General features: G+C 43.8%; 1 protein-coding gene across 2 annotated transcripts in view; it reads right to left on the bottom strand.

The window, feature by feature from the left end:
• Positions 1–27,705, bottom strand: part of BAHD1 (bromo adjacent homology domain containing 1) — a 73,245-nt gene that overhangs the window by 20,121 nt on the left and 25,419 nt on the right. For both annotated transcript variants that reach the window (XR_014156128.1, XM_081859951.1), the window contains exon 2: positions 4,315–5,961. Coding sequence is in view for 1 of the 2 variants with exons in the window: in XM_081859951.1 (XP_081716077.1) it covers positions 4,315–5,944 (1,630 nt within the window). In the remaining variant the exon portion in view is untranslated. The remainder of the gene's footprint in view (positions 1–4,314; positions 5,962–27,705) is intronic.

The raw sequence follows: 27,705 nt of genomic DNA, 5'->3' as shown, positions 1-27,705 counted from the left end.
ATATGCTTCTTTTTTGAACCGCAATATATTCCGGGAGCAGGAGAAAATTGTAATGCCCATCTTATCCCATAGTCCCAGTTTAAACATTTCAGCCATCTACCTAAAACCCTCCAGCAGTTTAATTGGATTAGCTATCCTTTCCTGCGAATCTTAAAACGGTTTTCACAGCATGGCTGTGCACAGCCAGAAAGAGATGTCCATAGAGGCAACTGCCATCTCGGGGAGAGGAAATTACACCTCTTTATTGACTAATTGTATAAATAACAGTTATTACAGATATAGAATTTTATAGTCCGGCAGCTTTTATTCTAGACACAGAATTTCCTAGCACAGCAAGAGTGAGAAGCGTTTTTAAATCGTTGGGATCAACATTTTACATGCTGTAAGAGAAAGATCCAGAGAACACATTGGTGAAGCCTGGCTATGCAGACACCAGAAGCTGTATCTGAAACAAATGACCTATGAAGCTGCCTTATACGGAGCCAGCCTCTTGGTTTATCACTGGGTATTCGGACAACAACCCCCATCAACCTCAGCTAGCATGCCCAATGGTCAAGGTTGGTGGGGTTGTAGCTCCAACAACTTCTAGTGACCCAAGCTTGTGGAGGACTGCTCAACTTAAAGTAGTCTTAGCTTTCTGTGGGTACCAGGCAGAGAGAAATCCTTTGACGCTGGAGGTGCTGGGGATTGAACCTGCAGCTTTGTGCATGCAAAACATGTGCTCTACCTACTGAGCTATGGCTTCTCTCTACATGGATTCGAATAAGAACACAGGAAATGAGAACATATGGGTTGTGTATGACTGGGGTCATACTCTGTGCAGGCCCACCAAAATCAACGGAATTACTAATTTGTCCATTGATTTCAATGGTTCTACTGCAAATATGGCTTTATTTAAATAAAACCCTATTTAGAGCAGTTTTTTTTTAAAAAAAAAAACTTACCTATTTTTTAAAAAACAAGGTTTTTTGCTGTTTTTCTGTAACAAGCATGGCTTTCCCTCATTAAACTGGATTAAAACAAAACCTTAATGTAACCTTCATCACTTAGAACAGAACTTAAGGTTTCTTACAAACTTACAAAAGGCTGCTTCTCTCTGTAAGGTCACATTGTGGAGAGCTATCGCCAGTCACCAGGCATCGCCATGCAGCACAATAGTTTATGTACTTGCACTATGGCCTGATCCTGGGGGCCAGGGACTGGCAAGTCACCACTTCTCCCTCTGTAAAAGAGTCATAACTCAGTGGTACCGCTGCACAGGTCCTGTGATGGAAGCTTCCCACAGTCAATTCCTAGCATGGCCAGGGAGGGCGGCTGCTACCAGCAGATCTAAAAGTGTGTGAAATTAGTAGGCAAGCTTCAAAAGGTGTTGGAACTACAATCCACCAAGTGCAATTTTCGCTTAGGGAAGGGGAAGACACTGAGGAGAACTCAGTGTTGTGACCTACTGAAGAAAGTGCGTGGTACAGAATTAAGAATCTTTTTTGTTTAACTCAACTCAAGAATACTAAGGGCTGTAAAGAGAACTTTGCAATATGTACTGAGGCCTCTGAGTTTAGCCCCAAAGTGTCTGGGAACCCCCCGCAGTGGGATAGGCTGCACTGAAAACCACTTGGAGAATAAAACAGAATAGCCGCTAAATGGCAACCACCAGGGCGTGTTGACAGGAATCTTTAGACCCAAGCCATAATCTATTTTAACAGAGGTTTGTAAATAGCTACTTGCTTGGTTGCTAGTGAGGAGGAAGAATCAAGGCCAGGAAAAGTTGTCCCTCTTTTTAGGATTAAGTAGGATACTACGCTATGCAAACCTGGCAAATGTAAGTCTTAGTTTTAATCCTATCAACGTTTAATTGTTTTTTAATTGTTCCCTCCTCACATGCCTTTAGCTGTTCTTATTTTTATCTGTAAGCCGCCTTGCATCTCTGTCAGGGGAAAGGGGGTGGTGTAAATAAATGTATAATAATTTATTTGTAAGTTGTTTTGGTCTGAAACAACTGTAGCTTACCCTGCACACCAAACACAGCCCTGACTTTGTGGTTTGTTTCTGTCCAAAGAAACCATGAGAAGAAGCCAAGAACAAACCACTGGTTTGCACATAATGTGATTTGTTTTGCCTGAGCTTGGCAAAGAGAGGAGACAGACAAGCGCAATTCACAGCAAGACACAGTTTCAGACTCACTGTGAAGTGAGAACAGGGTTGCTAGTGGGTGTGTGGGCAGGTGGCATTTGTGTACCAACCTTCACAACTGCCTTTTGCTTTGTTTCCTTCTCTTCCCTTGGCTTCTTCCGAGTACCAGAGCACTAGAGGAGGGTTTCTGGGGTACAGTGCCTCTGGATGAGGAGCAGCTCGGTATGCTACTCAGCATGACCACCAAACCGCCTGCCCCTTCCTCTATCTAATGGGAAAGGATAGTATTCAACCAGCCAGGATCAATCCATGTTATCAGCAGCCCTGAACATGTATTAGCAGCCAGATATGTGGAGCTCTAGGGGACGCGGGTGGCGCTGTGGGTTAAACCACCGAGCCTAGGACTTGCCAATCAGAAGGTCAGCGGTTCGAATCCCCGCAACGGGGTGAGCTCCCGTTGCTCGGTCCCTGCTCCTGCCAACCCAGCAGTTCGAAAGCACGTCAAAGTGCAAGTAGATAAATAGGTACCGCTCTGGTGGGAAGGTAAATGGTGTTTCTGTGCGCTGCTCTGGTTCGCCAGAAGCGGCTTAGTCATGTTGGCCACATGACCCGGAAGCTGTGCGCCGGCTCCCTCAGCCTTTAGAGCGAGATGAGCGCTGCAACCCCAGAGTCGGCCACAACTGGACCTAATGGTCAGGGGTCCCTTTACCTTTACCTTTACGTGGAGCTCTAGAAAAGTCGGGCAGCTGCTTTCCCCCCTGCACCCTCCATAATATCCTTCCCTACTCCCCTCTATGGACTGAGCAGCTCACTTGGAAATAAAACAAGCACAGACCAAAATATGAGGTTACCACTGAAATGTGAGACTATCAGTAGAAGTTTCCCACCATTGAAATGTGAGACTATCAGTAGAAGTTTCCCACACTTAGAACTATTTGGTTTTAAATATATGAAGGCACATAAGAACTCTGGAAAAAATCGGAGGGGGGGGAGTGTTTTGCTTTCATTTTCGTGCAAAGCCTTCTTTTTTTATTTCCTCTACCCAAATTGAAAAATGTTGGGCTATGACATGTGAAAGGATAGAGAAACTTGTTTCAATCCAAGCATTACTTCAAGTTTTAGAAGTGCTTGATGGATATGATGACAAATATGAAAAAGCAGAAGCTGATAATAATAGCTCAGAAAATGAGACTGATTAAATTTCATGTAATATTCATTGAGTCTTGGTTCCTCTCCCCCATCCGCCTTCACATTTCTTTCAATGGAATTGAGTGCTGCGGGGGAAAGAAGCATGGCTGACTTAGGCTCATTCATTTCAATGGGTATGCTCTTGAATAGGACTTAGTTGAATACAAACCATAGTAATTTTCTTTCTTTACTCTAATGTTGATGGTTTATCCTGTTTTTATGGGGGGGGGGGTTGCCTACTCCTCACCAAGTGGTAAAGTGAGAGATGCCATGTTTCTTATAGCGCAGCATAACTTTGTGGGGTTTTTAAAGGAAATTCAATACGAAATTATAGACTGAATAAATGTCATTTCTAATATACCAATCATCATAAAGTAATGGCAAAGTTGAACATGATATATTTTATGTTCCTAAAGTACCCAAATGACTTTCAAAGTGTAAAGGATGCTAAAAACCCAAACACTGCTTATTCCCCCCCCCCAAATTCCCCCATCCAAAAACAAAACAAAACAAAACCCTCCATGGTTTCAAAATTTCTGGAAATTTTACATTTCTACTCAGGTTCTTCTTTTCGTAAATGAATTTTTCTGAGGAAAAAAACCTGAAGCTGAATACCCACATTGGACAACCTATAAGTTTGCAAGCCTTTCATCTCACACAGCAAATACGGCACACGGTATGTGTACCCCACTTGCAAACATAATTCAGTTCAAGCCATCTGGCAGGAGAAACTGGGCTGCTATGGGCAACCATTAAAACATATCGCTGCAAGACAGGTCATGCTAGGAAGTAAGATGAGACAGTCGCTTCAAGGAATGTAAATGTCAAGGCCAGCACAGTATCCCAGCATCTGATCACCTAGGCAAAACTAATTCATTCTCAACAGGCTACAGTAAAAAGCCGGCAACCCACATTGTAAAGCCTCAAGTACTCTTAAGTATGAGCAGCCAAGTTTTTCTTTTTTTAAGGCGTGGGGAAATCCCATTTCAGACTTACCTGCTGCAAAAGGCATCTTATAAGGGTAGCAGTTCCGCCCTGCATGCACAGTACTGATTCTGCTCTCCGGTACGTGCATAACTCCACAAAGGCTGTAACTGTTAATTGCCGGTCCTTCCCCACAACAGTAGGGAGAGCTACACCAGTGAAATGGCTGGAACGAGGGGTCTGGCGGTAAAGAACCCGGAGATACCAAAAGCCCCTCGCAACCCGTCGCATGGGACAGCTCATCCTTCGGGTAAACAGAGCAGTGAGTGTAATCATTGTATCCGCTTTGGCCATAATAAACATAAAACCCATTCAATGGAGTCAAGTCTGACGATTCGTAGAGGCAGCCACAATCCGTATGGTTTCCTGGCACGGGCAAAGGGTGGAACTGAGGTACTGGGAAGGAAGGCTGATGAAATTCCTGCTTGGGAGTCGGAGATTTCTCTCCGGGTCTTCCATATTCAGGTTTCATAGAGGCTTGCCCACCCATGAGCAAAGGCAGTCTGTGATAGAAACCCTCCGGGCCTTCGCAAGAGTTAGGTAGCGGCTCATAACTGACAGACTCCGTTTCCCCCAAAATTCTAGGAGGATCCTGATGGGCTGCTTTTGTAAATACGCCCTCAGCGACTCCTTGCCAGCTATGATGACCTTCTATTTTTACAGTGGACGTTTCCTTTTTGGATTTAACGCAGTTTTTCCCACTGGCTTTGGCCCATTTGAGCTTGGATTTGGAACCGTGGTTTTCAGGCTTACTCTCTTTTTCACCAGTGGATTTACTCCTGGGCTTCAGCGGCTGGTCTTTCTCATGGGTCAGTTTCAGAAACGCCGCGGCGTTGAGACTGGCCAATCTCTTTGGAGCAGGGTGGTAGGAAATCCCTCCATCCTCCCGCCCTTTCCCGTCAACGACACCATCCAGCGGCTGAGGAGCACACTTCGAACTCGGTCGGTTTTGGTTCTTTCCCTTTGCTGCCTTGGAGCTCTGCTTTTCCACCGAGGGCCAAGCGCCCTGAGTACTGCAGCATATATTCTTAGTGCAACAAACTCCGCCAACTTTGGGGGGATCTTTCCGGAAACGCCGGCCGGTTATTAAGCCGTCGTCCCGTTCAAAAAGCAGGTTGTTGACTGCCTCTGCGTTCAGCGAGGCTAGCCTGCGCTTCCTGGGTTCTGCAATACAAGCATCGCTTCCCTGCCGCCCAGTCCCAGAACACGATATTGTGCATCTCCCTGCCGATGGCTCTTGCTTCGCTGCTCTCACGACCTGAACGTGATCCGGAAGGCAGGCGGGTCTGAAGTCATCCATACAATGGACGAGACCTCTCTTCATCCCACTCTGAGTCTCCTCCGACAGGGATCCGGCAACATCCTCCAATCTAGTGAGGAGCACGGAGCATGTTTTTTTATCCACGGATGAGCTGAGGCGTTTTCTCAATGGATACGTCTTTCTGAGTTCCTGCAAATTCCTGCTTTTATTCACGCCTGCAAATCGACTCTGGCAGGTTTGCCCCTCAGCGCCATTGCCTCGCTCGCAATCCTCCGCCTCAGTCCTATCCATTCTCTCACCGTCAATCGGTGACAAAGCTTGGCCAGCAGAACCAGCTGAGTGTTTCAGAAGTAAGAGCTGTTTCTTCCGGGCATGCGTCATAGGATCAATGTCCACCCCTGAGAACAAAGAGGAAAATGTCTTAATATCACGGGTTGAGAATATCGCACAATACACCAAGAGATGGCAGGGATATGTTTTAGAAGCATTTGCCCTGTAGGAAAAAAATGTGGACCCTTTCAGTGAGGGGGAGCTTTTCCGTCAAATTAAGAACCTAGATACATTAAGATGGGGTTTTATTTCAAACTGAGGAGCTTGATAATTATACGCAAAGCTAAAGGCCCAACGCCTTACTACTAAGCCTCCCTTTCTTCTCTCAGATGTGGGCTACCTCAATCACATCAGCTGGGTGAACGCTATTTATGATGTAGTTACTTCATTAAAACCACATCTACCCCTGTTTCCAACGAGAATTTTTCACTTGCAGTTCTCCCACAGAAGTGGGAAAACCCACTTTGGGGGCGGAATGGAAGAATTGGTTGTCTCTTTCTATGAGAGATAGAAAGGGATGAGCGCAAGTATGCATTTGTCTGGAAGGGAGGAGCAGATATAGATATAGATATGTGTGTATGTGTACATACACACACACACACACACACACAGGCGTTCAGCCATGGGATGGTGTAATAAAAACACAGTGAGAGGGAGGAAAGGAACTCTGCACATGTTCAGAGGACCCCACTTTGCACACAGGGAGCCTTGCAAGGTGTTGGGAAAAGAGGAGAGAGGGAGTGGGGTGTGCACTGAGCAGGGTTGGAGGGCAACATGAGCTAAAACGGCAGCCCCATGTGTGTGTTTTTGTGTAAACACAACACCATATGTGACACAAAGTACTGAACACCCTCATTTCCCCCTTTCTTGCCATTCTGTGTTAATAATCGAACACGGCTCTTCAGCAGAAGCAGCTATTTTGTGGCAATCTGCTTTAAAAATTTAAGCTGTCGTATGGGAATTGGGATCCTGGAGTGTGTCGTTTTAATTCATGTTTAATAAATGCTGTTAAAAAGCTCTAAAAACCGGCTCATAATCTATTTGAGCTGCTATCTGCACAAAAAGCACCAGAAGGGAACAGAGTGGTGGTGGCCTGGGCCACGGAAACCCTGTGGGAAATGCGATGGGCCTGAGTGAAAGTGAACTGTGTGCAGTGTCAGAAATGGGCTGCAGAGACTGTGAGAAGGAGGGTGGGAATATGTTGCTTCCAGGCAGTCATAGTAAACGGAGGCATGCAGGAAGAATAAAGGTGTGCTTGTTAATAGCCACCTCACTTGGTTGCATGCGGCAAGAGCCTGGAGCCTGGATAGCCCAGTGGGTTAGAGTGTTGCTCTGATAACACCAAGGTTGCAGGTTTGATCCCTGTATGTTCCAGCTCTACAATTCTATGATTCTAAGAAAGAAGCATGTACACTTTAAAAAAGGTGGTTTGCCCTCTACCATCTTTAGGCACATATCAAGAATGCAGGTGTGTTGTGGGGGGCGGGCAGGACACTGAAACTTTGTGGGCCTATTTGGAAGTAGGAAACGGCCACCCACAAGACAGCATCTTGGATGGCTAGACTACGAAAGGTTTATCAGATAGGTTAGATGAGGCATATTTGCAGCTCTGCGCTTCAGGGTTAGCTTTTGCATGATTTGAGGATTTATCTCTTGCCCTCCAGGGTTTTGCGACCCACTTGAGAAAACATCCAGAATAATGCAGCGCGTCACATGGAAACTTCCTATTTTGAAAGAGACAAGCAACAGGGCTCTGAGGAGCAGAAACCGGCATTCCACAGGTGCAGAACGGCTGCAGCCGCTCCCCGTTTGCTCAAGGAGCTTCCACTTGAGGCCTGCCGCCTGGCACGCATCACATCTGATGGGAAGAGGACACCCAGAAGAGCCTGCTCTTCCCTTTAAATACAGGAGGGAAAGTCTCTCAAAGACACCAGTGCTTTTTTGCCCTTAATTGGAAAAGGTGCAGGTAATCATAACTCCACCTCCCTCTCCCAGAGCCTTCATTCAAGGTTGCTTTCGGTTAAAAGCACCCTGAGACAGCTGAAAGGTAGAATGGAAGCCTCTATATCTTCAAAAGAGGCAGCGCAGGTACAACAAAGCCCAAACTGTTGTTTCTCCTTCCAATGAATGGATAAAGTCCAACAACTACAGGGCTATTGCCTTTCTGTTTCTATTATCTTACAGCTTCTTGATTCGGGGGCGGGGCTCTTCCATATGGTAGGAAACAACCCAAACTGTGGCTGAAACGTATCAGTACAGTGGTTAAGCACTTAATTCATTCCGGAGGTCCGTTCTTAACCTGAAACTGTTCTTAACCTGAAGAACCACTTTAGCTAAAGGGGCCTCCTGCTGCCGCCACGCTGCTGCTGCACGATTTCTGTTCTCATCATGAAGCAAAGTTCTTAACCCGAGGTAATATTTCTGGGTTAGCAGAGTTTGTAATCTGAAGCGTATGTAACCTGAAGCGTATGTAACCTTGGTTTAGGAACAGTTTGGTTTAAGAATGATTCGGTTTACAAACTCTGCAAAACTGGAAATAGTGTCTAGGTTTGAGAACTTTACCTCGGTCTAAGGACGGAATCTGAACGGTGGAAGGGCACCAGCAGCAGGAAGCCTCATTAGGGAAAGCACGCCTCGGTTGAAGAACGGTTTTGGTTTAAGAATGGACTTCCAAAGCGGATTAAGTTTGTAAACTGAGGTACTACTGTACAATATTTAGACTGCCTGGAGGAAGTCAATGGCAACTGAAACAAATCTATTCCTCTCCACCCCCTCCTTTACTTAGAATAACCTCTAATATTAGGCCGATGACAAGGTTACTTCCTACATTTAGTCTTGGAAAGATTAGGCTGCTGGTGTACCCTTTTTTTGCTTGAATATGACCTCAAGGGTGAACAAGTTTTAGAAATGCTGGGCAAAGACAACTCCTTCTGTTAAAAGTATGTGGCTCATTTTGAAGCCCTGTTGCTGTTCCACTGAAGGACAATTCAGCTATCTCAATCTTGGCGCAGATCATTCATTACATTTTCTCAACAGAGGGAGTGACTTGCACCAAGAATTCCATAAACTGTGAACCCATGACAGAATGTGAAAGACAGTTCTTAAACCATGAAAGTCCATTAAAATGGGCAAAAAACAAAACATTGCAACTTGGCAAGCCTACATGCATTTCTTATTTACCATGTACCAAACTCTACAAATACCAAACTCTAGGCTGCATTTTAGCAAATAAACATGGAATTTATTTTCTCCTACTCTGCACATATTGGCCAAATCTGGACACAATGGTTTGTTACATGCTCAAATCTTGAGTTTGTGTCTCCCCCTTCCCTCTTTTGACATGACTCCATGAAGATTGGAAACTTGTGCTTCCAGTTTCAATTAACAACAGTTTAGTGCTGTATTTCAACCCTAAACCATGGTTAATTTTAACTATCGCCAGCTGAAACAAGCCAAGTACACAAAGTATGTTGTGAGGTCAACTATGATTTATTGGTTTAAACAAACAAAGAGTATCTGTAGCATATTTTGGTTTAGAAAATTTTTAACTGTGGTTTGTCTTGGGGGGGGGGGGAATGCTTCCAAACTCATTTCCCCGGCTGAATTTCTTTTTATTTTGAAATCCCTGCAATTCCGTATTAGGATGCAGTTGCATCACTGACTCCTTGCCCGCCCCCCCTGCCCCCAGTTCTCTATGCATCCTCAAAATCTGCTTCAGAAGGTTGGGTGAGACTCCACAGAACATGGCGGGGCACACAATAGAGCAAAGTAAGAGGGAACTCCCCTCACCAAGCACTGGATACAATCCACCGTAATTTGGAATGTTTTGCATATGATTTAAAGCTTTCAAGAACCACACCTTTATGGTGACAGCACAGCACCAATACATCAAGGGGCAGACTGAATTCTGCACTACCTCCACAGGAACCTAGTGGGACACACTGCATCAAAACTGAGGCTTCGTCATATTGATACGATTTGTTCCATAGCTTTGAAAAACATGGCTTACATGCCCCAGGACAATTAATTGTTTTGGGACTAAGGTATGAAATTTGCAGTCCATTTCATGTGACAGCATCTTCAAAGTCCCTAATCAAACCCAAACCAGGATTGTTCAATAGCTTTTAAATCTCTGGAGGCGGCGATATGTTAGGCTATTAGAACAAATAGCAGCTTCTAATAAGGGGCGGGGGAGAGAATGCTGGTTTGAATGTGCTACTGGTCTTATCTAATACAGCAATTCTTGAGTTTTGATCCCAGTTAATGCTAGCATGGCCATAAAGATTATGTCTACTTCCCTTTACCTAACTTGAACAGTATTGCAACTTATGTGTCCCAGGTCAAAAAGTACAGAGACGAGTTTCATCATCTAGTTACACCACGGACCTGGCACTTAATCAAGTGCATTAACAGTGTAGAAGTAAACACACTGGCCATCTAACCCCTCTCTCCTAGCAATTGTGATTTGGGCGGCTAAGGAGAGCTGCCAGCGTCTTGATGACGATAACACTCATAAAACATAAATGCTGCACTTGGCATGAAGAGGAGGCCCCGGCAATTCCCTCCCAATTCCCAGGGTCCTTTGAGGAAACCATGACAAGCAAGTTTAAAACCAACTGGCGTATAATTAGTATAGACGTAACTGTGTAGATAAATACAGGCACCATGAGTAAACTTGTCAAGTTAAATTTGGCGAGGGCTTTCGTGGCTTTAGGGAGAGCTTCTCCTGGCACCTGTCAAAATTCGACTTTCACGCAGTATCCCACCTTGAGCTGAATCTGGCAAAGCCCGGTGTCTGGTGTGTGCACGTGGCAAAAGTGGAGCAGGGTGGAGCAGTCCTCGTCAGAGTGACACAAAGCCCTGGAGCAGGAGTGGGCAAGCTCTAGGTTTGCAGGTTCTACTTGTTTTCCACTGACATCCACCAATCAGAGTCAGGTGCAAAATAGTGGCTCCGCTAAGAATTTAGAAAATGCCCAGCCAAGAAGTTTGTGATCAGTACGAGAAGCAATCTCACAAGACCGTTTTCACACCCAAATCCACTCCTGGTTCGCTCCCTCCAACCCCTCTTTCTGGTCAGCCTAATTTGGGAGCGAAAAGCTTTTAAGTTGCTTGACAACAGAGATAGAAAACCTTACTGATTTACTGCAAATCAGTCAATCCATCTATCTGTCTTCTGCACCCCCTGACCTAGAATATGGTTTAAGACAGGTTGGGAACATAGTGGGGAACCCTAGTCGCTGGAGCACCGCAGAATAAAACCCAGAGGTACCACCTGGAATATTTTATACAGTGGAACTGAAGTCTCTCCTCCTCCTGGTCCATAAAAAATCCTGTAAAAAAGCTAACTGAAAATGCAAAAAGAAGTTACAGGTCCAAACTCTCAGAAGTCCTTCCCTACACGCTTCTCATTGCACAAAACTTTGAATAAGCAACATCTTTGCCTCCCTTGCAAAGTAAAGTACAGCTATGCATAAGGGCCATTTCTGAAATTGGCAGTTTCTTCACTGCTCAGCTCTAGAAATCTGTGCCAAAAAGAGCTGCTGATCTTTCCAGCTATCACATAACCATTGGCGTACCTGCTGGTAATCTTTTCAGTCAGACCAAAAATGCAAGCGTATGCAGAGTAAGCAGCTTTTTAAATTTTATTTCTTGTTGAATACGGTGGCTGCGAACATATGGGTCCCTTGAATCTCTGCGGGTGCAGACCCCATCCTAGCAATTATATCACTGTCAAGCAATCACACTCCACAGTAAATTATAGGACACGCTAAGCTGTTATCAAACCCAGCGCTTGCCTTTGCTGCAATGTTTGATTTTAAGGCCATGAGGCAAGCACATATGAATGCAGGCAGTAGTTGCAGGCTCACCGCTTACACAGGAGTCTGCTGCGGTAGGCTTGCACCTTCCCTAAGAACCCACTTCTAATTGCAAGCATTTAAATCCTTTGGGGTTTTGCACTGCTGGCTAGGCTTAATTTCTGGCCAAGTGAGTAGTGCCTTGAATCGCTTGGCAGAAGCACAAAACCCACAAGGACAACAGCACATTTTCATTGACGCTATAACACAATCACCAAGCTTTATTCCAATGGGAAGATAAGTGACCCTGAGGATTTAATAATAGTCAGATTAAAGGTGAAGTGAAGCAAGAGAGGGACAGCCAGGAACAGTACCGAACTTCGCCCAAATCCATGAAAATCCAAACTTGTTCCTTTGGGGAGAAATCATACCTTAGAGCAGCGGTTTTCAACCAGTGTTTCGTGGCACCTTGGGGTGCCCTGAATGAAGGTCAGGGGAGCCGCGGGCAACACTGACCTCTGTTTTTCCTTCCCTTTTCCCTCCTCTGATGCCTTCTTGCATCTCTGCCTCACAAAGGCTTGCAAGGCTGTTTGTTGCAGCAGCCCTGGCTATAAGCTCCCCAGGCAAATGGTGTCTCTGGGGCTGGCCAGGGGAAGCTGGATGCCAGGAGCTGAAGCGGCCTCAGAGTAAGCAAGCAAGCAGGCAAGGAAGTCCAGCCAGCCAGTCCACCAGCCCTTGCTGTTGGGAATGGATGGACAAGTCCCAGGCCCCTATGGGGCGGTGTGAGGGGGCACCTCTCTTTGGGGCAGCTCAGAGACCAGGGGCGGCGGCAGCCGCCGCCTGGAGGACTCCCAAGGAGAGAAGGAGGCTGAAGGAACCCTCCACAAGGGAGGGGGCTCGGTAAGGGGTGAGGGGCTGCCGGCTCTGCAGGCAAGGGGTGACATAACTGGGCTCCTGAGCCCCACAGGGGTGGCACAGAAAGAAGGTAGTTGGTCAAGGGAGCCATGGGCACAAAAAGGTTGAAAACCTCTGCCTTAGTGGTAAATCCATAGAATAGAGTCTGAGGGACCCTGAGGATCATCTAGTCCAACCCCCTGCAGTGCTCTAACCAACTGAGCTATCCATGCGCATGGATTTTCAAGCAGAGCGTCCACAATTCAATCCCTGGAACAGCCAATTAAAAGAATCAGGTTGCAGGTGGTGGGAAGGACCTCATGGAGACTGTCCAGGGCTAGACGGACATAATAGTCTGACCCAGCATAAAAAGGGGTTGTTTATGAAGGTGACCCAAAGACTTGCAAAGCCTCTGGGCACAGCACTGGATTTATTTGTTTGTTTGTTAAATTTATATTCCGCCCTTCATCCAAAGATCTCAAGGCAGCTCACAAGATAAAAATACAGGCTAAAAGCACAAAACAAATAGTTAAAACAAAAATAAAGCAAAACCCCTCCAAACACATCCCAAAGGCTGTAGAATATTAATCAGGCCAAGGCCTGGTTGAAGAGGAACATTTTGGCTAGGCACCTAAAGATACCGTATTTTTCGCTCTATTGGATGCAGTTTTTCCCCTCCAAAAATTGAGGGGAAATGTGTGTGCGTCCTATGGAGCGAATGCAGACTTCTTCCATAGCCACGCACAACCCCTCCGGCAGGGAGAGGCTGCACGGGCTATGGCTTCTTTAGCCCTGCGCAGCGTCTCCCGGGAGGGAGAGGCTGCATGGGGCTAAAGGGGAAGCCATAACAGCGAGCGGGATCCATCCCGCTCACTGCCTTGCCTTCTTCCATAGCTGTGCGCAACCCCTCCGGCAGGGAGAGGTTGTGTGCAGCCTGTACGTTGCTCTTTGGGGCTGGGGGGGAATATTTTTTTTCTTGATTCCCCCCCCCTAAAAACTGGGTGCGCCCTATGGTCCGGTGTGCCCTATGGTGCGAAAAATACGGTATGTAATGAAAGCACCAGGTGAGCTTTCCTGGGAAAAGCATTCCTCAAACAGGGAGCCACCGCGAAAAAGGCCCATTCTTGTGTTTCCACCCTCCAGACGTCTCACAGGGGAATTACACAAAAAAGGGTCTCAGATGAAAAACACAGAGGCAATCAAGCCACTCCTTTCAGCACCCACAGTACATGCCGGCCAGCAGTATATATATTTCGCCCCCCAATAAATAAAAAGGGAAATAAAAAATAGAAATATTCCCAATTATGTAGCAGGTGCATAGGATCTGCTGAGTATTTCCACCCTTTGCTGTGGCAAAAGTTAAATTTATTCAAATGTTCAGTGTACAATTTTGCTTCTCTTTCAGTTTCAAAAAAGCTACAGACTGTTTCAAATTTTAGAACCACGTGGTGATTTCACAGTTTGTTAGTGTGCTTAAAAAATGCTATATGAACGATAGATTCTGTTCCTATATTGTCAATTATAAACCTCCTGGTTTGAGATTGATATGAAAAGTGAAAAGGGAACTAATCTGGCATGACCTGATGGCAGAGGTGGGAAGAGAATTTCATTCGCAGAAGCATTTTGAAATGCCTGAAGAGGGAAGACATAACAGCTGATTCAATGTTGTTCACAGTCGTGGATAACAATTTCAGAATAATATTTTAGGTTAAATGCCATATGTCTACCAACTATACTTCAACATCTGTCACATTCATGAAAATATGTAAATCATGCTCAAAGGCATCTAAAATATGCAGATTTCTAATCTGGTGCTGAATAAGTTGCTCACTTCTGTAACAGACACATGAGAGTACATGCATTCAGGAGCGGGAAAATAAGAGTTCAAAAAGGAAGGATGAAAATGCAAAGAGAGGATTTGTAAAGTAGCAAATGTAGAGGAGGATGAGCACGAACCAGAAGGGGGTGGCTAATAATCTGCATTTTTATGTTCCATGTCCAATTTGAGCTAAAGTCTGGGTAGAAACTGTGGTTTGTTAAGGAAAAAGCCCACAATCCCTGGGTTTAGACCTAACAGGAAGCCAAGGCTTTGTTTATCCTGCTTTCGCTAGCAGAGAAGCAAAGCAGGAGCTGGATTATCATCACGTGTGAACACACCCACTGTTGTTGAACTCCACTTGAAATGGATGTGAAAAGGCAACACATAGGGCTGGATCGAACTAACCCAGTGCAAAAGCGGAAGCCAGAGGAAGGACTCCTGCTACTCTAACCAGGCGTTCCTCTGTCTTCTCTCCCTGCACCTTCCCCAAATCCACTCAGGGTGGTTGGGAGGATCCCCAGAAGAGTGCAGAGGGGGAGGAGAGGGGAGATCGCTCCATGGTGCAAGCAGCAATGCCTGTGCTGGTGGAACGGTAGTGTTAGCGCAACAGGATAGCTCAATTGGTAAAGCAGGAGACTCAATCTCAGGATCGTGAGTTCAAGCCCCATGCTGGGCAAAACATTCCCGCACTGCAGGGATTTGGGCTAGATGACTCTTCCAGCTCTATGGTTCTATGAATACTGAATTACACCCTTTAGTTTTTAATAACCACTTTTAAAGCATGCACACACACGTAAACACAGACTGCCTCTAAGATGCATGCTTTGAAGCAAGTGTGAAAAGAGGATGCCCAAAGGGGCATCTCCAGTCAGTGTATGGAAAACTACAACACAAGCAACTGAGTTTGTCAGCTGTGCAATGCTAAGTTCACTGTGTGGAGAACAGCCTGGAGAAGCAAGGTAAGTGCTCAAGACAAAGCAGCAGGGCTGCACGTACTCTAGACAGGTATATCCATGACTTGCTGAGTCCTCTATCTCTCATATATCCGCAGTTGCTCTCCCACCTGCACACGCCATCTGTACCTCTATTTCCCTCAGGCCCCAAAGTTGTTGCAACATCCAAGTCCTTTGGAAGTATTCAGCAGAGGCACAGTGAGCTTATATTCCAGGACCTGAATTTAGATTTTTGCCAGTGGCAAACATTGCCACCCCACAGATCTTTGGCTATGACCAAGAAGCATTGTGGCTCTCTGTTACTCAGTCCCACTTCAAATACACCGTTGTTGGGGCAGCAAAAGTACAAAGCTCGGTTGTCGAACGGAATCCTTTCCGGAAGCCCGATAGGCTTCCAAAACGTTCAACAACCGAGGTGCGGCTTCCGACTGGTTGCAAGAGCTTCCTGCGCGCAAGAGGAGGCCGAGTCGAAAACTGGAACATTTACTTCCGGGTTTTCGGTGTTCGGGAGCCAAAACATTCAAAAACGGAGCCATTTGAGAGCTGAGGTATTTGCAAATAGAGCAACTGCAGAGCTGAACACCCAAACACCCCAAAGTGAAAAGGAGCAACAGTTTAGCAAAAGCTGTGCAGTCACTGCGACAATTTATTTATAGACCTAGCCAGCTATGGATTTTGTTTGTGGTTTGTTAATGCACTTTGACTTATCCCTTTTGTTTTAAGTCCAAGTATATTAACACACCACGAACAAAATCCATAGCTGACTAGCCCTATAAATGAAGCTTTTATAGATTATCCCCCAGTGTTAATCTATGTAAATGACTGAAGTACCCACAGATCTTTGCAAGGCCCAACTATTCCTTGCTCCTTCTTAGCATAAGCTGAGGAGGGGGGCGAGAGATCCTTCAGGCACATTCTTCCCGCAAGGAAGGACAACAAGTACAATGTTCTTCCCTGACCTTCAGAGTTGTGTGGTATAGATCACAAGAGCGTAAACTCCAAAATCTCAATGATTTATAGCAGCAGCAACTCTTGACAGTTGCCAGCGGGGGCTGTAACTTCTCAGCTGGGGTGGCGGGTGGTTTTTATTATGGTTTGTTCCCTGTTTCTGAAACATCTGCACTGCTGAAGACTGACAGGGCTTTAAGGGCAGTGAGAACATTTTGGCACTAACACTAACCCTTGGGATTTTCTGACCAGCAGCACCTGAGATACTTCCTTGGGAAGGCCAAGTTGAAGGAGGGTGTCCCCAGAAGGGACAGCGGGGTCATCCCTTGGGGGAGGAGTGAGGGGCAGGGGCACTGTCCTTACTGTACAGTGGTACCTCGGGTTAAGAACTTAATTCGTTCTGGAGGTCCGTTCTTAACCTGAAACTGTTCTTAACCTGAAGCACCACTTTAGCTAATGGGGCCTCCCACTGCCGCCGCCGCTGCGCCGCCGCTGCATGATTTCTGTTCTCATCCTGAAGCAAAGTTCTTAACCCGAGGTACTATTTCTGGGTTAGCGGCGTCTGCAACCTAAAGCGTCTGTAACGTGAGGTACCACTGTATTGGCATAGATTCCCCTCTCTGCATGGGAGGCAGGGAAAGGAGGGGTGTTGGGTGGGGTCTCCCATGGGAGAAGCAGGTTGGTTTCTTGTAACCACAAAAACCTAGGGTGCATATATGATGCCTTCAAAGGGAATCAGCAGTGAGAGGACTAGGGCTGGGCAATATATCATCCAAAACTGGTTTAAAGTCCATATCATGTTATCAGTTTCATCGTTTTTTGATATGGCAATATATTGCAAATTACGATGTGTGCACTATGCAAAAATCACAATGTGGGGAAAACTGTGAAGCCAGCCATCGCCTCTATATAGCTCCATCCTTATTTCAGATACTGTGATCTACCATTATATTGTGATGTTTAGCTGGTGATATATCGTGGAGTTGAAAACCAGATATTGCCCACCCTAGAGAGGACAGAATGGAGGTGATTGAAGCCATTTAGTGTTGGCAGGGGGGCAGCTCCCTGTGAGGAGTAATAAGAGACTTATGTTTGAGCACTCTATGGTATATGATCAAGCTGCTATGAAGTACTTTAACTTTTAGTCTCTTTACGCATTTTCTAGTGCAAATTTATTAACTGCTATGCGTTTCATAAAATAAGACCAAACTGATAGGAACTGTGTGCACTTTAATTTTTAGCCTTCAAAAAAAGAATTACACACTTTGTTACCTTTAAATCATTTGATATAGTACTACCAGGCAGTGTCTGCTGGTTTTATTATTGATAGTATGTAATTGTGATTGATTGATAAAAATTGATATGTGTTAATGATTAATGGCTTGTTTTATAGTAATTTAAAATGTTGTAACGTTAATATTAGCTAAGTGAGTTGTTTGGATTGTCATTATGTTCTCAAAGGAACTAGTATTCAAGTGTTATTGTAAGGATGTACTAAATTGCATTTCTGTTGTGTTGTGTTGCGAGTCGCTTTGGGCATGCATACAAACTGAAATAAAATTTTAAAAAAGATACACAGCCCTTCACCAAAACTGGTCACAGTAATTGTTTACAACAAGATAAGCAATATGAAACACATATAAGCAAGAACATTAAAAATATTCTCATAAAATATGTAACATAATAAATGTTACAACTTAAAAATGACACAAACCCTAAGCCTCTAAAAAGGCAAGTATTTACCTGTAAGCAACTCAACTGTTTCCTATGACACCTTGTGATGCACTCCCTGTTGAATCTAGCCACTTGAACACAATAAACGATTCTGAGAAAAATGAGCAAAACTATCAATCTACTTGTTGTTATTATTATAATTTATCACCTGCCCTTCACTCTAAGGTCCCAGGGCAGGTTACAATTAAAACAAAACATTAAAAACAGTTTAGAACAACTTACAATTGCAGAAATAAGCTAAGTCCTAAAAATATACATCTCTGGTGTCAAAAGCCAGGGTGAAGAAGTGTGTCTGCAGCATTTGCCAAAGGCTGTACAATGAAGATGCCAGATACATCTCTGTGAGGAGGTAGTACCACAATGGGGCTACCACGAAGAAGGCCATCTCCCAGGACACCCCACCACCTGAGCTTTTGGGGGTGAGGGAACTACCAAAGGGTCTCGTTTGAACACCTGTGGGGAAGGAGGTCATTTAATACAAACTCCACTCATTTTGTGTTGAAAGCAAATCAGAAAAGAAAAGCTATGGATGCACATTGTGAACACAGTATGATACATTTTATTGCAAATATGATATTTACTCATCAGAACTCTGGATTGGCAGGAGTCCTTCACTACTTGAGCAACTGCTCCTATTCCTTGATGATACTGGAATGCTTCAGGCTAAACCTATACATGAAGCATTTCTGGTAATAATCTAGCATAATCTATCGGATCTTCCCCCAAATTATCAAGGATTATAGATTAAGAGCAGGCCATGTGTAAGTTTCCATGTAGTATGACTGCCAAAGACACTTAAAAATTGAAGCTTGTTACAAAGCCTGATGGACATAATCCTAGGAAATGTAAGGGAGAAAAATCAAGGTAACTGCTTGCCTTTGAAACTTGAACATGCATGCATTCAAATATACATGCAATGAAAACCAATTTCCATGCTACTTGGGATAAAAACAGCAAGTGATGTGAAATTTACATTCGGCTTCATAGCGGAATTAAACAATTCATTCAAAGAGCAACAACAATGGTGTCTAGTATACTTTGGGGACGAAAATCTTGCTACTATAAAAACTGTGCCAAGATGGTTCTGTTTCATCCAAGTTGTGAGTGGCATTCTTCATGCTAAAAACAGATGACTAGACTTGATGAAATGCCACATGTGTCATTTGACAGAAAGGCTGGCACCACTCCTAACTGTGCGGATAGCAAAATACTGACAGGTTACATCTAAAACCAAACTCAAGCGACAAAGAGTCTTACATTTATAAATATTAACACATGTATTTAGTCTTCCCATTTCTTGTATTAAGTGACAGATTCTACTCCATCCAGAAATTCATTTTCAGTTTTGTTTTTAATCCAGCTATTTTGAATGATCACTCCCCGCATCGTAGGTAAAAAGTACTCCACAGCATTCTTGCCCTTTTGCTTAGAAGTCAGAGATTTTATTTCAATCAGCGTTCAGGGGGGATGGACCATCTCTTTTCCCCCACTGGCTAAACCAGCAGTGTTCACACTGTGTTCCAGAGAACTGTGAGATTTCTCAAGAGAAAAATGTGAAGACTGCTGTACACACATTACAAACAGGCTGAATTGCAGGACGTTAAACCATATGACCCGGTCTGTGGTTCCTTTTAACCATCTGTAACTCTACAGAAGCTTAATCATATCCAAGACCAAAATATATGGTCACTATGAGACATAACACTTAATGAAAAAGGAAGATTCTCACTTGTTATTATAGTGTCTACAATTGTGTACATCTTGAAATATGACATTTGTGACATGTTTGTATTCGTGGTGGGCTGTCTCCAATGTTTTACTAGCACAAGAGACTTGCACTAGAAGAAAGGAATTTTCCTCTCCTTTCCAGCTCCTATCCTGTGTACCCACTGAAGAAGATGTGGGGGGCTGCAGGGGAAGGAGAGGAAATGAAACGACTTTGGATGAAACCCTGTACAATGGAACTCAGGTTATGTACCATCCTCCTTACGAACGCTTCGGGTAACGAGCTCCGCTAACCAGAAGTAGATGCTCCTGATAGCAAACTTTGCCCCGGGATGTGAGTGGAAGTCACACACTGGCTGCCCCATTAGCGAAAGCATGCCGGGTTAAGAACGGTTTCAGGTTAAGAATGGGCCTCCAGAACGAATTAAGTTCGTAACCGGAGGTACCACTGTAATAGGCCTGATTTTAAGCGTGGTTACTGGAAGCAAATCCTACTGTGTTCAGTGGGACTTATTCCCAGGAATAGGATTCCAACATTACATAACTTACTGGCAAGACCAATAAACTAAAATAATATCTCCAATTAACTGGATATGCAACTTTTTTCTCAAACAGCAGCTTTTTTTAAAAAAGGGGGGGAGGGATAACAGGTGACTGGAGAAGATTTTGTCCTTTTCTCACACACCGGGGTAGGAATGCCTCCAATTCATACATGTACCACAACATCTAAGCACGAAGAAAGAACAACTTTTTCTTCAGGCTTTTGCATTCATTCACATACAAATATATGAAGATTTGAAATGATTACTGAAACTTGTCCTTCCTAGATTAAGAGATTTTTAAAATGAATAAATCAGGCACAGTGATAATACCTTGCAAGGCTGTTGTTAAGGATTGCAGAAAACGAAGGTGAAGAGTGCTGAACATTTTAGAAGTGCTACTTAAATGCTAATCATTCAAATTATAGGTTATATATTAACCTCGGCATATGGGAATCCCTTGCAGGTTATCTCAGTGCCTCATGAAAGACAGTCAGGTCGTGTATCTGTAGCAGTGACCAGAGGAGGAATGAACGCTGGGAGGAATCACAGAGAGAAGCGCTGTGGTGCACCTGTAGCAGCACAACTAGATGCCTTCATCTGCCCCAGCTGCCACAAAACATGTCTCTCCTATATCAGTCTCTACAGCCACACCAGGTGCTGTAACTCTCCAACTGTTTGACTTTACCCCCGAAGGTACACTCTTCCACTGTCTCCCAAGACAGACGGATGCCAACAATAATCCTAGGTAAAATATTACAAACAGCTCTAAGAAACGAGTGAGTTTTTGCTTTGCTTCTCTTTGGATTCCACTCCTTCCATCTAACTACCTGAAATGTCATATTGCCAGCTGCAATCTGAAAAACATAACAAACTCAACAGATTCTACTTGGGCTATGAACAAGTTCCATTAATACTTTAAGACTGATCCTACCTATACAAACTTCTGGTATTTCCAACTCTCTCGTTGCTGCAGAGCAGGGAAATAGAGAACCTTAAAGTTTAAATAAATGAGAACATGTGGATTCCATCCCACCTGTCATTGAAATTAGAAACACAAAGCAAAGGGAAGTTTCTTTTAATCAATCATTTCCCTTGGGACTTTCTTTGGACTTTATGGCTACCTTCACAGTACCCAATACAAATTTAGCTGATGAATACTTTGCTATTTCACATAGTCCTGTTTTATTTCCCCTCTTTCCTCCACTTGTTTCCCTAAATCCAGCAAGTTCTGCATTTTGGAATGAATCAAAAGTAGTGTGGTGCTATTTATAGAATACACTGAAGGGTGTACCTGCAGGTATTGCTAACATCAAGGCTACAATCCTGTCCACAGTTCACTTGCTTAAAACTAACTGGAACCAGCAGCTTTTAAGTCACCCAAGTGCATGCAGAATCACAGAACTCTGAAGGAACCCCAGTTTTCTGATTATACTGCTCTGGGGATGATTTTCTACATCCCAATCACATTTTCAAACTCTGCATTCTTACCCTTGCAGTCAAGGCTTGCCACTGAAAGACTAGGCAGGAGGAACGTCATCCTACCAAAGAAATACATGACCCAAGCAAGACCCATCTCTCAAAAGCACCAGCAAATCCCCCATGAGCAGGTGTACTATGGTAAACCACGGGGGACAACTTACGAAGGGAATCGTGTCGGCTGTTCCCGCACTTAGAAACACAACTAGCATGACTGCAGTGCAACATTATTCTCTCTATTCCGCCAGGCTTATGCAGGCAACTGAAAAAACACCTTTCCACAATAGTCAGCTGATTTCCGGTCTTAAAAGTTTTATTGCATGGTTTTATGTTTAACATTTCTATTAAAAAATAAGTGAAATAGACATTATCGAGAGGTCCTGTTTCTACTCCTCAGTTTCTGCCGAAGACAACAAGAGTCTCAGCTTCTACCTTGGAGGTGGGGACAGAGGGGTGATGGTTTCCACAGTTGTGATCTTTGTCGGCTCAATGTAGGGAACCCAACTTTGAGAAACACTGGTATAGGGAGTGGAAGTATCCTTGCCCGTTTCTCTACCTGCAAGCTAGAGAGAAAGGTTGTAGATGACTTGGAACACTTCTGCCAGCCAGCACCAAATCAACCCCCTGCTCTTCTCCTCCAGCTCCAAAACCTTTGGCATGGAGAAGGTATCTTGAAATTGTCTCCAGACTCCTGTGCATGCACAGCAGTAGACCACAGGTTTTCTACATATGAAAGTCACAAGCAAAGGTTTAGCACTCTCGAGCTGATTCAGTGGTATGGGTTTGCCACCCAACGACAGTGACTGAATGACACAGTGGCCTAAAAGTTACTAAAATCAAAACTGGAAAAATGCCATTTTAAAATGAATCCCTACTATACTATGCTCCAAAACTAAAATTTTGCCCATCGTGTCTCTTATTCAAGCACACATATGTTTTTGGCCAGGTAAGGCCAGGTTATGAGAACCTCAAGTTATTAAACACCTCCATCAGAACAGACAGTTTCTACCAGCCACTTTCCTGTAAAAGTTAATTGCTTGGCAATTAAATATTTCATTACTAAGCAATTAGCACTTAAAAGGTTTAAGTGCCGAGCACTCAGCTGCATTCCAGAACTGCACAGGAGGCAGGGAAGGCACCAATCCAGGCAAGGAGGGCACCGATCCAGCAATCCAGGTGGCACAGGGGAGACCAGGTATGACACAAAAGCATGTGTCAAATGCCATATTACTGAGAGAAGACTCAATGAGGGATGAGCTTATCATCTGACAGTTGGACTTGCATATTACAAAAGCTATAAACTGGTGTTCAGGCAGCAAGGATGCAAGCAAGGAATGGATGTTAATAAAAGGAGCTGCAGAACCCTCTGAGAAATTTTACTAGGAAAATGTTTTGCTTTGGGTGAAATTCCTTGTGCTCTTGTGTTAACAGGAAGCACGCACACATACAAATGCATCTCAAACCTTTGCTCTAGGAAGGAGCTGGCAGCAAGAGCATTCTAGAATTGCAAAGTTGGAAGGGACCCCAAGGGTCATCTAGTCCAACCCCCTGCAATGCAGGAATGACAGCTAAAGAATCCCTGACAGATGGCCATCTAGCCTCTGCTTAAAACTTCCAAAGAAGGTATTCCAATGTACAGTGGTACCTGAGGTTAAAAACTTAATTCATTCCGGAAGTCCGTTCTTAACCTGAAACTGTTCTTAACCTGCGGTACCACTTTAGCTAATGGGGCCTCCCACTGCCGCCACACTGCTGCGCCATGATTTCTGTTCTCATCCTGAAGCAAAGTTCTTAACCCGAGGTACTATTTCTGGGTTAGCGGAGTCTATAACCTGAAGCGTCTGTAACCTGAAGTGTCTGTAACCCGAGGTACCACTGTATTCTGTTCCTCAGCTCTTACCCTCAAGAAAGTTCCTTGTAACATTTCTGTTATAAATATAGAAAAAGGCAGAATAAAAGGTGGAACATAGAAAAAGGCTTTATTTCTGTTCAGACTATTTGCCCATCTAGTGCAGAGATGGAGAATCTGTGGTCTTTCTGATGTTGTTGGAACAACAAGTCCCATCAGCCAACATGGTCAATGGCGACAAAGGAGGGTCAAAGGTTCCCTTTACCAAGCCCATTATTCTGTACTCTGAGGAGGAATGGCAGAGGTATTTCCTAGAACCTGTTGCCTAATTCCCCCATCCTCCCTTTTATAAAAAGCTGTAGATACCAAAGACTAAACCAGGAAACAGAGCATGTCCTCAACTGGGTATGGTTGAGGAATGGTCCCTACCTTAAGTATGGCTGAGGTTAAACAACCTCTGAAAATGCATATAACATACAAGATTCCCTAAGTAATGAGTCAGTGTTGACAGGAGGAAAAGAGAATGCTGAATCAGGAATAAATGGCCCTTGGGAACAGTGTCACCATACTAAGGAATGAGATGGACTTAGGAAAGACTCAAAGTAGGCTTGCTGTTGGGCCAAGGAGGCAGAGGCAATAGTTGGCTATGCAGGGCACAACCTTAGCCAAAGATCCTACACAGAATGAGAAGATCGGTTTACCGGGGGGGGGGGGGGGTATAAAAAAGAGAAAGAAAAGAAAAAGGACATGCAACTTACAGGAAGAAGAGAACAAAGCAAAATTCCACTAAGTGTCATGCAGAGTTCAATTTTCCCAAGTACACAAAAATGCAAACAATTTCAGTTTATATAAAATACCGTATTTTTCGCTCTATAAGACGCACGAGACCACAAGACGCACCTAGTTTTTGGAGGAGGAAAACAGCAAAAAAAATATTCTGAATCACAGAAGCCAGAACAGCAAGAGGGAACGCTGTGCAGTGAAAGCAGCAATCCCTCTTGCTGTTCTGGCTTCTGGGATAGCTGCGCAGCCTGCATTCGCTCCATAAGACGCACACACATTACCCCTTACTTTTTAGGAGGGAAAAAGTGAGTCTTATAGAGCAAAAAATACGGTACTCTTTAACACACAACACAGAAATACTGGGCTGATTACGTAGTAAGAGGAAGGAAGGAGGAGCTTTGCATTCAACTCAGATACTTCCTTTCTCTACACTCAGTCTAACAGCCCTTTCTCAGCATCGCATCTGTTATGTCCACGCAACGAGTCTGTTCCAAGCCTTACTGTGTTTACACGACTTACTAGCTAAATTCAATTTTTTTGTACTTAGTAAAGAAAGAAACAAAAGCTTTATTGCTACTAGTAAAAAGTAGTTAAGGATGACAATGGTGTTATACCATGGGTAGGCAAACTAAGGCCTGGGGCCTAGATCTGACCCAATCGCCTTCTAAATCTGGCCCGCGGGCGGTCCAAGAATCAGTGTGTTTTTACATGAGTAGAATGTGTCCTTTTATTTAAAATGCATCTCTGGGTTATTTGTGGGGCATAGGAATTCATTCATTTTATTTATTTTTTCAAAATATAGTCCGGCCCCCCACAAGGTCTGAGGGACAGTGGACTGGCCCCCTGCTGAAAAAGTTTGCTGACCCCTATGTTATACTATGCAATCTGTATTAGAAAAAGTCAAATGGAAACCACCACTAGCAACAAGATACTCCGGATGATTTTTCCTTTTGGGAGAAAACGCAATTTAACAAATGAAACCTCCACTGTTGGTCTCAGGAGTACAATTTAAACAGACTTAACCCAGGATTATTAGACAGGTATTAAAGAAACACACAACCCTTTGATGACAAGCACAAATAATATGATTCATCAATTTCCAAGTGACAGGGGTGGGTATGGTGCTTTCAAATTCCTAGGAACAGCCATACACACAATTTCTATGAGGCTTTCCTTCCAAGTTAAAACTTAAAACAAAGACAATTTTATGAGTTCTTTGTAAAAAAAAAATGTCAAAGGATGTGCTATAATGTGCTTAATTGTGTGCTGTATAGAAACAGTTTGGCTTTTGAATCCTGTTGTTCCATGTTAAAACAAAACCCAGCCATAAATTCAGGCCATCAGAACTTTATAGCAACTACTGTACTACAAAACCTTTGCCTATCTAAGTAACAAATAGTACACAAGTAGTACATCATCTGATGTTCTTCTGAACCTTTTGAGGGGTCCTACACAATGCCTCCCCTTTCCCCTTTCAGTCTGTTTCTGGAGGATATCAACATGGTTTCTCTAAGGAAAGGTTCTGCCTTACTAATCTTTTCAAATACTCTGAGATTAAAGGCATACATATCAACAGAAACAATGTAGACGTTATGTATTTCTGTTTCTGTAATGGTTTGGAAAATATTTCCTGACAAAAGTTGTAGGATAGGATGTGTCCTTCTATGGATTAGAAGACAGATTTTTTATATATATAAAAAACACACCTAAATATTTGGAGTAAGGGGTCAGCAATGTTGTACCCAAGCCTGCAGATAACATCCGTTATTCAGGACGATGAAAACCTGTTCAATGGCAAACAGCTCCCCAAAGAATATTTCCAGGGTGAGCAGGCAGTAAAATGGTGAACGTGATTCAAAGTATTTGATTGGCAGAAGATTTGAGGCAGATAAAAGAAAGTTCCTCTTCACAAAGTAGTTCTTCAAAACAAAACATAATTAATAAGGAATCGTATCCAACAAAGTTGTCCCCTTAGCACACCTCTGACTCTTTTGTCATCCAAAAGTTTAGCCACTTCCCAAAGTTCCAATGCCAAAGGAAGATAAGGCGATTATAGCTGAATTAATTCTTTGCATCTATCTTCACAGGGAAAGATAAATGGAAGATTCCTGTGCCTGAACTAACTTTTGCAGGAAGGGTGTCTGAGGAACTGAGGCAAACAGTGGTGTTGAGAGATGAAGTTCTAGGCAGAATAAACAAAATAAAAACTGACAAATTGCCAGTTCCAGATGGTATCCACTGAAGAGTTCTCAAAGAACCTCTCAAAGGGGAAATTGCTGGATCTTCTAACAAAAAAAATGTAATTTGTTGCTACGATCAGCCTCTATATCTCAGGACTGTAAAGTGCCCAATGCAACGCCAATTTTCAAAAAAGGATCAGGGATGGGGAGAGGGAGGTTAATGGAAATTCAAGGTGAGTTAGCTCAACATCATTTTTGGGAAACCTGGCGAAAAGTATTGTTAAAAATAAAATAGCCAACCACACAGAAGAACAAGCCTTGCTGAAACAGATCCAGTATAGCTTCTTGAAGGGCAAGTACCGTCTCACAAACCTGTTTGAGTTCTCTGAGAGTTTCAGTAAGCATACCAGAGTTGTTCCAGGTCACATAGGAACTAGTTAAACAACAGGAAGCAGGAAGCAGGAATAAATAGTTCTCCCAATGTAGGGATGTTGAAAGTGGAGTGCTGACCCACCAAGGATCAGTACTAGGACCTGTGCTTTTTAACTTGATTCTAAATGATCCACGGTTGGGTTGAGCAGTGAGGTGGCCACATTTGCTGATGTTACAAAACTGCTCAGGGTCATCAAAACAAAAAGGGACTGCAGAGCTCCAAAATGACTTCTCCAAACCGACTGAATGGGTGGCAAAAAAACGGCAAAAGCAATTCTATGTAAACAAGTGTCAAGTGATAACATGTAGGGGCAAAATATATTTATTTCACATAAACACAAAGTGACACATTTTTTCCCATGTGTAGAAATGCTGTGTGGGAATCCCCACCTTAGTCATAAACTCCCATACATAGTGGAATGATTTCTAGCATACAGGAAATGAGTGCAGCAGAGCCAATTCATGCACTACATTTTTAGGGGCATATCTGAAACATCCCTAGTTATGCATCTAAAAATGTGAAGTACAGTGGTACCTCGGGTTACAGACGCTTCAGGTTACAGACTCCGCTAACCCAGAAATAGTACCTCGGGTTAAGAACTTTGCTTCAGGATGAGAACAAAAATCGTGCTCCGGCAGCGCGGCAGGCCCCATTAGCTAAAGTGGTACCTCAAGTTAAGAA

The sequence above is a fragment of the Podarcis erhardii genome (genome assembly GCF_964252035.2).
Source record: "Podarcis erhardii genome assembly, chromosome: 1".
In the NCBI taxonomy this organism is placed as follows: domain Eukaryota; kingdom Metazoa; phylum Chordata; class Lepidosauria; order Squamata; family Lacertidae; genus Podarcis; species Podarcis erhardii.
This window is presented reverse-complemented; position numbering and strand designations above follow the sequence as displayed.